The sequence below is a fragment of the Electrophorus electricus genome, chromosome 5, assembly GCF_013358815.1.
Source record: "Electrophorus electricus isolate fEleEle1 chromosome 5, fEleEle1.pri, whole genome shotgun sequence".
NCBI classification, from domain to species: domain Eukaryota; kingdom Metazoa; phylum Chordata; class Actinopteri; order Gymnotiformes; family Gymnotidae; genus Electrophorus; species Electrophorus electricus.
This window is the reverse complement of record NC_049539.1, coordinates 16,914,769-16,928,502: the sequence shown is the minus strand read 5'-3', so window position 1 is coordinate 16,928,502 and position 13,734 is coordinate 16,914,769. Positions and strand designations below refer to the sequence as shown.

General features: G+C 36.3%; 2 protein-coding genes across 6 annotated transcripts in view; both read right to left on the bottom strand.

The window, feature by feature from the left end:
• Positions 1-9,562, bottom strand: part of kntc1 (kinetochore associated 1) — a 36,219-nt gene extending 26,657 nt beyond the window's left edge. Inside the window, exons 1-23 of the mRNA XM_027009272.2 lie at positions 9,101-9,562; positions 8,723-8,843; positions 8,519-8,634; positions 8,332-8,410; positions 8,118-8,195; positions 7,984-8,018; positions 7,733-7,843; positions 7,248-7,341; positions 6,802-6,854; positions 6,245-6,357; positions 5,647-5,698; positions 4,855-4,968; positions 4,712-4,755; positions 4,064-4,126; positions 3,809-3,884; positions 3,577-3,702; positions 3,245-3,411; positions 2,238-2,349; positions 1,902-2,045; positions 1,476-1,532; positions 1,283-1,354; positions 453-572; positions 59-202 (exon numbers count right to left, since the gene is read on the bottom strand). Of these exons, the coding sequence (XP_026865073.2) occupies positions 59-202; positions 453-572; positions 1,283-1,354; positions 1,476-1,532; positions 1,902-2,045; positions 2,238-2,349; positions 3,245-3,411; positions 3,577-3,702; positions 3,809-3,884; positions 4,064-4,126; positions 4,712-4,755; positions 4,855-4,968; positions 5,647-5,698; positions 6,245-6,357; positions 6,802-6,854; positions 7,248-7,341; positions 7,733-7,843; positions 7,984-8,018; positions 8,118-8,195; positions 8,332-8,410; positions 8,519-8,634; positions 8,723-8,843; positions 9,101-9,229 (2,220 nt within the window). The 5' untranslated portion in view covers positions 9,230-9,562. The remainder of the gene's footprint in view (positions 1-58; positions 203-452; positions 573-1,282; positions 1,355-1,475; positions 1,533-1,901; positions 2,046-2,237; positions 2,350-3,244; positions 3,412-3,576; positions 3,703-3,808; positions 3,885-4,063; positions 4,127-4,711; positions 4,756-4,854; positions 4,969-5,646; positions 5,699-6,244; positions 6,358-6,801; positions 6,855-7,247; positions 7,342-7,732; positions 7,844-7,983; positions 8,019-8,117; positions 8,196-8,331; positions 8,411-8,518; positions 8,635-8,722; positions 8,844-9,100) is intronic.
• Positions 9,563-10,179: 617 nt separating this feature from the next.
• The window catches only part of clip1a (CAP-GLY domain containing linker protein 1a), a 43,894-nt gene continuing 40,339 nt past the window's right edge, over positions 10,180-13,734 (bottom strand). For all 5 annotated transcript variants that reach the window (XM_035526027.1, XM_035526028.1, XM_035526029.1 and 2 more), the window contains 2 exons: positions 11,233-11,360; positions 10,180-11,033 (listed from right to left, as the gene is read on the bottom strand). In XM_035526027.1, the coding sequence (XP_035381920.1) occupies positions 10,805-11,033; positions 11,233-11,360 (357 nt within the window). In that variant the 3' untranslated portion in view covers positions 10,180-10,804. The remainder of the gene's footprint in view (positions 11,034-11,232; positions 11,361-13,734) is intronic.

Below are 13,734 nucleotides of genomic sequence, written 5' to 3'. Positions count from 1 at the left end.
AAAAAAAAAAAAACACTAAAAGAGCAGTAGAATAACTGGCTACGGGGTGGTGCGTTACCTTGATGTAGTCCAACAGGACATGATCGAGATCGAGCCTGTGCTTAAGGGTATAGGGTCTAACACTGTTCTCAATGACTGCAGGAATAAGCTCTGGGGCAAGCACTTTATCCAGCATCAGGAAAGCCATACTGCGAGTGCTTCCCTACAAATGGTACAGCACAAGTCTAATCAATTAAACAAACATCAGAGAAAGGTTTTAATTGCTCCTAATTGTTGGGGAGATATTAACTGCTTATGCTGGTTAATGCCGTCAAATGTAAATGCATGCAAATTTAATTATTGCCTGTTTTTTAAGGCTTTCTCTGAAGTGCTAAAATTAACTGTTTGTTGCTTGAACTGCATAAGCTTGAGTAAATGGCGCAAATTTAAAAAGTTATACAAGTGTACTGTACCATCTCAAAGTCAGACAGAGAGAGCCGGCAATTGTATTTCGTGTAGAGGTCACAGAGTTGTCGTAAATTTGTCACCAGTGACTGTAAATGCGCCAGCTCCTCTGTCTTACAGTCCTCAGTCTGTAAAGAACAAATTTGAGAGGAATGATAAACTAAGAAAAATATTTACAACAGACAATTGTGAAGAAAAGAGAGCAAAAGAGAGAGAGGGGCAAGTTACCAGTTTAAGAGTCTACCAGAAAACACTCCCTATATAGATATATATAAAAAACATTGCACGCAGCTGAAGGTCTCTCTCTCTCTCTCTCTCTCTCTCTCTCTCTCTCACATACATACACACACACACACACAATTAAATATATACACATTTCTTGCACAACTAACCTCTGTTCAAAATGTACCGTTTCTCTTGAAACTTTTGTACTTCAATTTTGACTTACATACATGCATACATGCATATAACTATAAGTGCCTTGACAATCCCTTTATGTTATTCCATTTTTACAAATACACTAAAAACAAAGCAAGATGTAAATAGGAAGCCATTCTCCAAATTTTGAACAATTTTACTTGGTTAGTTAACATATTTTTTATTCAAAGATGACAATAATTCTGGATACAGTGCATATCTAATTCTATCATCACTGAAGAGTATGTTTTGTATTGGAGATGCAGGGTGAGTGCTTATTAAACTCTGAAATTTCTACACCAGTCAAATAATAATAATAATAATAATAATAATAATAATAATAATAATAATAATAATAATAATAATAATAATAATAATTCACATGCATACATACATAAGATAAAATAGAACTAAAGATTACCAGATTACTTGACATCCAGAACGAAGGCAGACCAAGCTCCGCGAGCATGAGTCCATTCTGAGGCCAGCCATTCTGAAATGACCATGTAAATAATTATATTATAAAGACAAAGTAGAATGCTGGAGGTATAACAGCAAATAAACAAAAAAACAAATATGTAATTAATAAAAGCCTTTTACATTAACACTCTCACCTTCTCCGTTAATTCTAGATTCCTTGCACGTAGCTCCAACCATTTGGCCAGGATTCTCTAATGAACAGATATTTTAGATTAATACGTAGTCACTTAAAAGAAAGTTTTGTTGAGTTTTTCAGTTTGAGTCATAACATTTTTTAACAAACATTTTAAACAAAAGCTAAATTAAGTGCAACTTGTGTGAAGGAAGTTGCGTGAGCTTTTGGATGCCTATGATTGGCCAATGTTGCTGTTATTGATGGGGCGGGTGGTCTACAGTCTCTCCCCTTTCTCAAGAGCGCAGCCAATTTTGCTCTCTCAGGCTCCTGGCAGCAGATGGCTGTGGCATCACTGGGGACCAAACTTGTGATCTCTGCGATCACGTTTCTGTTTCACCAGTAAGGAGCCCTCCAGTGTCCATGTTCAGGACATCAGCCATCGTACCTGGCCTTTCGGCAAGACTCTCCATGTGAAGGGGACCACCACACCCTTTAACCAGATGCCAAGGTCCTGTGATGAGATGTCTGATGGGATAGAGCTCAACAAAGCATGCATGGATCCTTCATCAAATTCAGCTGCCAACTCTCCCTAAAAAAGACATTCTATAGTTGCATACAGTAGACACAAGATAATGCACTCGAAGTTAAACATCAGGACATAAAGAAATCATGATGACTTGTGGTTGAGCATATATGCCAATGAGCACCAAGAACATTTATCAGCACTGATCGATTGATTTTTTTTTAAAAAGTGGAGGAACCTTAAGAAAGCAAGTTTTACCTCATGTCGAAGCCAAAGGTATTGTGCTCTGCTGAGGTGCCCCTCCCTCAGATGTACGAGTATATCTTTTAGGTAGTTTGAGCTGTTCAGGAACTCAATCCAGGAGACACCACTAAAAAAAATGTATGCAAAATATTAAACAGAGAAAGAATTTTACTAAAATGATGAGGAACTTAGATTTCAACATAAACATGAGGTCACCAGGTTATCTAGGTGATTATGTCTCTAGGTTATTAACTAGAGAACTAACAGGTCAACAGCCAAGAGCTGATTCACTGGCTAATATTTGTTTTGATGATTATTTTTAACTTAATGGCCTAGCACGTCCCAACACCTCAGACTGTCTTTTGCCACAAACATATCTCAGCACACTGACAAGATCCAGCTACTCCAGCTCATTTACTCAGAGTCTACTTAAGATTCAGAATGAAAAACAAACAGCTGCCATAGCATTAGTGCTTCAATAATTAGACTGTTTAACAGGCATCTTTAAAAGTTGTCTCCTTTAAAGACAAAGGATATTGGCTGCCTGCTGTTTCCCTTCCTTACCATAATACACTTGACATGATTCAGCAAGGTAATGTGCATAACCACAACTAAAGTCTATTAAAACGCTTACACAGAGACACAAAAGTTTCTGAAGTTAAAGGAGGATGCTGTGGCTAGGTGTACAAAATATCATGCATCTAATTTTAGTTGTATCCGATTGTACTTCATACAACTGTATTACAACCATTTGGGAAAGAAAACCTGGTATTCATAAATTTCAAGTAATTTCAACAGTTCACTTATGCTTACCTGCTTATATAAAACATCATTTGAATAAATATTAAAAATAAATAAATGAATAAATACACCTGGTTACCAGCAAGTGTAATGGAACTTGACTGATCATCTAAGCACAGACCCACCAAATCTGCTGGGTGCAGATTTCTGCCGTTAATCACAGCCTGAGGACGCCAGAGCACAAATATGAATTATTCTAATGATTAGCAATTGTAACTTACTTAAAGTTGTCTGAGCCATAGAGGTTGCAGAAGGTGGCGAGCTTGGCCAGCGCTGTTTGGCTGTGGGACGATGGGAAGCGGGTTGCAGCATAATTCAGCATCTCCTCGGCCGTGCTGAGGGTGGGCCAGAAGGCACTGAGGCAGTACTGTACCACATACTGCTCATCCTAGTATAAAAGAACAGGGAGGTGAACAAAAACATTCACGCTACCAGTGCTACAGCATATTTACATGTAGGTTTAATTAGGTTTATCCTAGTTGGTTAATTCGATTTGTTCCAGACAGTAAAATAATCATCAGGTTGGTTTAATTCAGTTCATTCGAGACAGTACCATAATCTTCATCAAGTTGGTTTTGGCCTCCTCAACAAGTTCCGCCCACACATCTTTGCTTTGCTCGGTGACAGATACTGAGGCGAGCTTTTCCAGTACAAAGTCCAACTTCACTTTATACACCAGCTTAAAAACATTAAAAGGGAGAACTGACCACACAGAACCTTACAGAAATAGGCAAGAAACCTGTAAAAAGAGAAAACAAAAAGAGAGAAATAATTTTGAAATGTACCTCAACATCAAGCTCAAAGGCTATTGCGAACTTCTCTGCTTCTTCAAATTTGTGTTTGTAGAGAAGTCTGTTCAATCTGAAGGGGAAGAAATGAGAGACATTAATTGAACGCATATGTAACTGATGTCCACTGCCTTTAACTTGCCTTTAAACATATTATTCTCAAAATGTTAGGGGTGCACAGCAAGTGAGTAGAGGTTTACAAAAAAATAACCAACAAAAGTGACTTAAAATCCCCTCATCACGTTTTCATACCTGTTCTCTGGCAGGGCCTCTGTGAATCCTCTCAGGACCAAGCTAAAGGCTGGTCCTTCAGGACTGATTTTAGAGAGACAAAAAATTATTACAAAAAGGTTTGTCTGACTGGAAGTTAATAACATTTAAAAAACAAAATCAGTTCAGAATATCTTAGACACATATTACAGACATTAAAACTACTTTCATTGCCACCTGAACAAAGTGTGGTAAAGTCTGTATTATGAGTATCTTACAATTACACTTGTTCTTCCTTCCATGTTTAGCAGCCACATGCGGACACTGTCAGCGAACTACCCTACGCTCTCACAAAGCTAGATGATGCTACAATAATGGAAACAACTGCACCAATACGAACATAATGCGTAAAAGCACCAATTTCAGTGTGAAAAACGTGGGACTTCAGTAGCTAGAACAAGTTATTTCAATTTAAAGAATATATACACATTTAATCTCAGACAAGGTATGTACTGTGTAGAAACAATTAGACAGTCTACCATAAATGTTGTATTACCAATTTAGTTTTTAAATTATTAAATGAAACCAAAATAAAAGACAATGCAGCACCTGCTCCTACTGAAAGTTTAAGTGCATCAGAAAACCACCTCAATGCATTCAGGAAACAATAACACACTGTTTCCATCTTACCTCTTGGAATGATCAGAAACACCCTCCAGCAAATAGAGGACATCCTAAATATAAAGAATATAAGAACTTATTTACAAAAAACTCCCATATCAGTCTGAGAAATAAAACAATAAAAGATATTCTGGCTGTGGCGTTAATCTTACCATACTAATGTCTTTCTGTACCAGTGATGACACTGCCGAGACCTCCAGAGAGTACAGAACATTCATCGTGGGAAGGGACTGAACCAAGACCTTGCGGGATGAACCGAGATGAGGCTAACACCAAACGAAACAAAGGTTTCAACAGAAATATTTAGCCATATTGTTTACATAAGAACTAGACAATGTGAAAGAACATGATTTTGAATCTTAACATGAGACAAAGATATCAATACTTGGGCATCTTAATCTAAGTGCACTGTATTATATATTGTATATCTTAATCCAAGTGTACAGTACTGTTTGTTTATCACTTTTTAAAAATTTATTCGCTCTGACTGGGACCAAAGCAAACATTCTGAAGTGCCTGTTGTATACAGAAAACAAAAAAACAAACATGGACAATATTCCTATCAGTGTTTGAGATATTTTAGACTTATGTCTATGCTTGTCATATGACTGATTTCATGGTTGCCATGCTAGGTACATTTAAAATGTGCTATATACACAGGCTCCTTACAAATAGGAAGCAGCTGCATTTCTAACTGGTTCATTCATTTCTCAGACAAATCTCAAATCAGTGTTTCATGTGAAAAATACATCACCCTGATGTTATCTGAGGTTATGCTTGTAGAAATGACTGCTTGCTGACATCTTAATACAGGGAACATGTTTCAAGCCATTTTATAATGTTCTATATTTTTTGACAAAAGAAAAACTGTAGGCAAAAGACAGTGCTGGACCTATAACAAAGAACATCCAAATAAGATGCAGCATAATCCAACAGACACACACCTCACTCTCAATTGCAGTCAAGGTCATGATCTTCATACTGGTGCCCTCCTGCCTATATAACGTAAAATGAACCAAATGAGCGTCAATCCACATCAAAAGATTCAGACACCAGCACAAACATTTTAACAATTATTGTGTTATAAGTAATTAATCTAAGAAAAAAAAAAAATGACAGCAGGCATTGTTGTGAGGGTTGAGTGATGGATTCCTAGATGCATTGCCATAGCTGCCTCTAGGACGTTCTGCATGATGTACAGTGCGGTAAAGCAATGCATAAAATAACTGACGTGCATAAACTTGTATGAATCTCACTTGTACCTTGCCTGCTCACTCACATTCAGCTCGTACCCCACCCACTCACTCATATTCAGCTTCCTCAATTGTGTAGATGAGAGAGGAATTGCCAAGTAGCATTTACTCCAAAAAAAAAAGTCAAGAATGCTTAACAAATTGTCATCCTGTCCCAAAACGAGACTAATCATTAGATTCTCACCCCAATAACCATACATATTGACTGTGTTAGGTGTATTGTAAGGATTTAAAGTAAATTCACTACACTTATTCATATGACATTAAACAAAATAAAAAAGCCACTTGCATTCCAGTAGATGTAGAATCCCCTTCTGTGAGGAGCAGGAAATCAAGGATGTAGAGATCAGGCCAACAGCACAGCATGACAAGTGACCGCAGGTCCCACAAACTCAGCATGTCCTTAAAGAAAGGAAGGAAAAGCATGAAACTTCAGGGTCCTCAGGCCATCTTAGCTTGAATTCATGGCCACAAAGCTACAGCACAAAACTAACACACACCCAACCACCCACACCCCACCTGTCTTGAAGGTTACCTCTGTAGGTGTAGTTAAACTATAGACATCAGCAGCTTCAGTTTGTTCCAGCCACCTTCTTGATATAGGTAATGATACACCTATAATTGGAGCCAATTCCCACCCTTGAGATCTCTCTCCTACTGGACGGGTTTGGAATTGGCACCAATTATAGGTTTATATTTACCTATATCTAGAAGGTGGCTGAAAAAAACTGAAACTGCTGATGGCTATAGTCTAACTAGTAACCCCAAACTTGACAAAGAGTGGGATAACATGTCCCTTCTTTTCAAAGTGCTGTTCAAATTGCACGAATTAACCATTTTTCTTACCTCGCCATTCAGCACATACATTAAATTGTCCACCACTTGAATCTTTTTTACACCTGTATCAGATACACAAATTACTAAGAGTGCCACAATTAACCTCTTAAACACTATTAGCCTTAAGATTAGTAATGCCACATTAACATATAAAGATTAATAACTCATCTTATTACAGTGTAATTAATCTTAAAAGACATTATTCAGTAACCAATGTGAATTATGAAAGCCTTGTAGTTACGAGACTCCAGTGGATCCTTGGGGTCCAACGGATTAACTAAAACAAGCTTTATTAACAGCGTTTGATCTCATTTCTGTCTATTGTAAAAGCCTCAGCGTTTTGTTTTTTCTCTCTCCAATAATCTGTCTGTATATGGGAGGGTGTTAATGTTAACCTAATGTGCAAATATTATTCAAAAACAAAAGCCCAAGACAAACAAAACCTTTATCCTTACCAGACATTAAAGTTGAGTTCAGAATGTTGCCAAGAGACATTGACCGCTGATCAGATTGCATGCACCAATGGGAAATAATGTTTTCCCCTTTAGCCTTTAAAAATTGAACAGGCAGATTCAGGAATGACTAAATTAATTAATGAAGTTATATTTATATAGGGCCTTTCAAGAAACTCAATGTCACTTCACAATCAACACACAAATGAGGAGTCAATTAACACTTAATTGTTCCATCACATCAACTGTATTAAAATTCTTTTAGACAAACACACACACACACACACACACACGACAGCCTTTGATATCCACCACACAGCTTAAGCTATAATGATCTGAAACTTCAACTTAACAGAAAGGCCTGCATGTTATCTGTAAATAGAATGGATTTCAACCACAGAAAGTGGTGTAAAGAGGGGGAATAAATTAATATTAGTCTGATCGAGGTGGACTTCACTGGTTTAAAGGTGTGACCAAATTATAATTACTCCAATAATGAGGTGGACTTCGTTGCCAAAGCAAGCCAGCGCTGCCGTCTCGCATCCCCCTCGGCAGATCTCTTTAGCCGAGCAGAAGTTAATGAGAATGTGGGCTTGAATCTGAGAGGAAGGATAATCAAGAAATTATTTACAAAACATGAGCATCCAACGTGTCCACCCAAAGAAAAACAAACAAGCAAGCAAAACCAAATACTTACAGAAAGAAAGATAAAACATTAAATGAGGGGTCAGTTACTTACCTCATTTAAGACACACATGTCCATGTCTTGAATTGCTATTAACAGAAAAATGGGGCAAATGCAATAACAATATGAGTCACCATAATAATAATAATAATATATACAATAAAATATCATTAGAGTTCACCACAAACCTTTCTGAGTTTTCTCTAAAGCAAGATTAGATATATGCAAGAATCCATCACAGACGATGACAAACAGCTGATACACTCCTAAGAATTTGAGAAAAATCAAATTACAACACAACTGTAAAAAAAAGGGGGTCTACAATTTAATATTAAACAAAAATACCCATATAATGACACAATGAAATTAGTGTAAAGTTATAGTTTCTAGTTTTAGATATACCTGGACAGTTTAGCACCTCATGTAGGATTAGGCTCTTATAGGTCGTCTCATTACCATTTTGTGGAAGTTGCTGAAGAGCCTGGCAGGACATCATTTATCAAACATAACAGCTAATGTTTAGTAGGTGCCTGAAGGCAAATGATTATCGAATAATTTAGCAGAAATGTGACCTTGGTTTGTATCTTACTTTGGTCAAAATGGTCTTCTTCTGGGGCACATATATAATGTGAAGATTGCCATTCCTCTCACCGACAAACAAAAACTGTGCATGAGGGCAAACACTCACGGCATCCACTATAGTATCTGTATGTAAAATAGTCAATAATTTACATGCGTAAGTTATTATATTTATTAATACGAAAAACGAATCCAAGAATGATTTATGCATTACCAAAATACAGGTGAAGAAGTATGGTTTGAAAACTAGGGTCAAAGAGGACCACAGTTGTGTCAGCCACAACAATGCAGCAACTTTGATTATTTGAGGCATAGATCCTGGTGTTTGAGGGAACCTGTTCAGAGAAAATTAGAAAGTTTCAAAGCTCGTGGCTTTCGTAATTAGATAACTGAGAAGGCGATGCCTTTTATAGCAAACATACTACTAGTAGTAACGTTACATATTTTAACATTAAGTAACGCCCCTGCACCGAATGAAGATTTTATGAAGATACATTTCTGGTTATATAGCACATGTCGCTAGATAGCTAAGATAGCTAGTTAAGTACTTCGCAAAACATCAACCACATAAGCAAGCTAGCTAGCTACTTACCTTTTCGGGTGATATTTTCACAAGTGTGTCAATTTGATACAAGGCGCTTCCAGTCTCCTGTTCCGAGTCACCAGAGAGACGAACAGTGTGTGTATCTTCATTTATTAAAAGTTCTACGTTGTTCCACATTATTGATGCAGAAAGCCAGCTGATGTCGTTAACACGACACGCAATGTAACTTCGTAATGTGAGAGTTAATATGGTGTTTTTCCTGACAGCTAGTTAACTGCTAACCCCTAGCTAGCTGGCAAGTTAAGTTAGCAACCCAGTTGAAACTACTTTAAAAAGTTAATGTTAACGCAGCTGACTATACCTCAGATCTTATCGTCGAGTTAGATCATCAGACTTCACGTTCTTATAAAATAATTAACACGGCTGAATCAATCATTCCTGTCATCCTTTCATTTTGCAAACACGTAGCTACCTAGCTAGCTATTAGCGTTGATGTAAACAGAAGCCCTCTCCCGGCATATTTCAGGATAATCAAATTTTTGGCGCCACTTAAAACGCTTCCGGTATTTCCAAAGTTGTGCGTCCACTTTCTGCTTTTCATGACCATAGACTGTATATTTCCATCACACAAATATTACTTCACCTTATTACATTTTACATTCCAACAAGTTATAGGTTATATTAAAACTAACTGAAAAACTTAGTTCCGGTATCTGTTATGTGTGAACTCAAGAACGTTTTTCCATATTTGTAACATCTGGCGAAATAAATACAAGCAAAACTGAATATTACCTACAAAATATTTGAAAACATGATCTGACAAAACTTTCACAACTGTTTGGTGGATACAAAACCATATACATGTGACAATTTATCAAATGAAGACCCAAGGAAGCTTTTTTGAAAGAATGCCCTGTTCACCAGATGCATGCACAGGTAACTGAACAAATATGAATGACAAACAGAAAACTGCAGAACTCAAGACATTTTTGCATTATAGAACTTGATGTGTAATACTAGAATATAACTCTACAACAGTATCATAAATCATAATAGTTTTTCTGTGCTGCATCTCATCAGGTAATGACTTTGGTAATGGCTGTAAAAGCTTCAATCAACCAAGGACATAAAAATGACTTAATATTTATTTATTTATTTTTGTACAGATGTATTATATTCCAAAAGACAAACTGCTAAAACAGCATTGTGTTCATCTTAGTCATTTTTCAGACAAGTGGAAACTGGGAAGAGGATCATGGAGTAAAGTGCATCAGGATTGTTGCGTCTTTAAAAAAACAAACAAACAAAAGCCCCAAAAACGCCCCCAGACATTCAGGAGAATTTACATGCCCTTTGCTGTGACTCTAACAGGTCAAAGACTCCAAACTTCTTGGCAAATACATTCCTTCCACCATCTCCAATACCCACATTACCAAATTTAATACATTAATACATAGGTTTTAAAAAGATAAGAGAAAAGTGTTTTCTTCTTTTAAACCATTTCTTGGAGATTAAGGGAATTGATATAATTTTCAACTAGTGAATACTTTTTGCCCATTGAACTAACTTGACCTGATTAAACCATTGACACAAGCTTTTATTAAAACTGAAGAATGTGTTGAGTGGCATGATGAATAGTTGAACACACAACAGTCACACACACACTACAGACATTAACACACGTGTGCGATGTGTTACTCAAGGCGTGTGTGGTATTGCAGGTATAAATGCTCGGAAAAAGGAAGAGAAAATTTAGAAAGTCTGGTCATCATTGCAGGATTCTGTCCAGTGGCCGAACATCTCACAGATGTCGCAGTAAGGCCTCTCGTCATTGGGACTGCCATGGTAAGTGGTGTGGGGAGGGGACTCAGACATCTGCTCCTGGGTGGGACAGTCCTCGGTGTCATGGAGGTCAAAACAGTCACATATGTCACAGAACAGTCGTGGTGGAGGTTTCTTTTTGGTTTTAATCTCAGACAGGCTGCAAACAGAAAAGACAAAGGTCAACCTTTTTTTTTTTAAATAAGTAAAACATTTACAAAAAAATATCCACAAATAACTGTCTAATTCAGCAAATGCTAACGCATTACTGTGAATCTAGCATATTCCAAGATAACCTGAACCCTAACCTGAGTAATTTAAACATCACCACATTCATCATATTTAAAAATTAAATCCACCTGTCATTGCTGTCCATCTCATTGGTGGTGTTACCATTGAGTGCTGCTTCAGCCATGTTCTCTAGCTTAGCTTTCAACTCTTCATTCTTTCTCTGCAGATCCACGATAACCGAGTTCAGGAATTCAATCTGCCCCAGAGAAAGATGTCATTTTAATTAGTCTTATGTACAGAATAAGTGAAGTCCAATATAGCACTTTTTACCAGTACTGGGACACAAGCAGCACTGAATCTTACCAATGTGCTTAAATTGACACTGAACATATGGATAAGTCATACTGTAACTATTATAGCAAACTTTTTTTTTGATATTTTGGCAACCCACAAACCTCAGGACACTGGTCAGAATAGAGGAAACCACTAACATTGTTACATTACTATGTGAAATACCAACCAGCCCTTTGCCACACTATATAGCATTGTCTGGATTCAGTTTATTACACTGGTCATACCTCTGTGTGACGCTAGAGAGCACTAGTTTTGGGATTTTTGGTTTTTTGTGTTGGGTATGTTTCTTTTCTTTTTTTCTTTTTTTTTAAATTATGAGTCAAGAATGATTCATTACAAATAATTACTTGAATAGATTTAGCAACGAAGGACTGAAAAAATATGTAAAAACATTAAAAATTCTTTATAACTGTGAAAACAAACTTTGAACTTAATAACTGAATGATTTTGTTTTATTTGAACATTTGCTAAATGTTTAAAAATAACACTCTCCTTTAGTATCATACAAACACTTTAGAATGTGTTCCCTGGATCTTTACCCACATCAGAAACCCACATCCATTCACTACAAAAAAAAGGAAACTAAAGGTTTTCTGTCTTACATTTCCTGTGGAGAAAATGACTTTGTTAATAAAAAGAGATTGATCCACAATGACAAACTGCTAGCATGTTTCTATAATTATTATCATTTCATAACACAAAGCTTAGTGGTAACTTATTTTTCATAGGTGATTTTATGACCCAGTTGTATACCAGCATAGACAAACTGTCTGAAACAGACCCTACCCATTTTCCGTAGTTTTGCTAACTGTTGCCAATAACTGCCAAAAATGATAACCCTGTACTGCAAGCTTTTTTCTTTCCTCTGCTCCATTTCACACCTGCTGTAGCAAGCAATAATTGGTCATGGCTGTCTTACTGGTTCTACTCTGCCTCATCAGCATTAAAAGGCCAAGTAAAAGTAAATCCTTCTCAGGAGCTACTACACCAAACAATTACATTAGCAGAAAATATAGCTGACTTTGAAAAAAGAAAAATAATGCTTCAGATGATTTGTGGGATATTCTTTTCTGCCATATTTAAAGTGTATAATGAGAATACAATTGAAATAAACTTAAACCACCTGGACCACCCTTCATTTATGCTGAAAGTTTGACATGTTGCACTTACAGTAGTGTGCAAATATATTGAGGCAACAGAAGCCATATGGGGACATATGGAATCCTGATACCTGTATGGATTTTGTCTCATCATTTGAATATTGCTTTTCAACTAATAATGACAATATTAGACTCAGTGCTTATGTTCTATACTCTTCAGTCATACTCCTGAGTGTAATTTACACTGGCTCATTTATTATGCTGCAATGTATTAACAACTCATCCATTTTTGACAATCGTTTACCATTAAGATATTCTGTACCTTATTTGTTTACCATTAAGATTTTCCAAATCTTAAATGTACTCTATTAAGATATTTGATAATATTAAGATATAAATGTATTTTAAATATTAAGAAATATATTCTTTTAAAATATTAAGATATATATTCTTTTTTCAGAAAAAAAAAATCAACTACATGTCATACAGAAAACAGGATTAAAAAGTGAGACAAAAAATAAGAAGAAGAAGAAGAAGAAGAAGAAGAAGAAGAAGAAGAAGAAGAAGAAGAAGAAGAATAAATAAATTTAAAAAAAGTCAACATTATAGGCAAGGCCCTTCATACACTAATCTGTACGCACAATGTGCACTATACTCATCTTGTCTGCACATCATTACAAGTAGAACAGATAATAATAACTCTTACGAAAAAGATATAAACACAAGGACAGAGCAAACCAGACAAGAACAGCTCAGGAGGGCTGCAAACTCTCTTGCAATGCACGTGAGACTCAATGCATATACATGCATACTTGACAGAACTGGACTGTGCAGGTCGCAAACAGTCGGTCAACATTTAATTGCTTAAGTAATTGAATTAATCATTTGGCTGTATATGATTTTATGATAGAGCAAAAACTTCGTGTTATCCAAAAAAACTGGGTATAGTCATGTAGAAAATGAAAACCTCATCTTCCAATGCAATGTGAAAAATCAGTCTGTCAACAAAGCCTTCTTTACTACCTATGAAAATATTGATATTCAGGAAATCTGTGAAATCGGAAGTGAGTGCGCATTGTTTGTTTTTTTTTTTGCTGTGTCATCATATTGTGACTAATTCAAAAATGATGATAATTTATAAAGTGCCTATACAGAATCGATTTTTAAAAAGACACA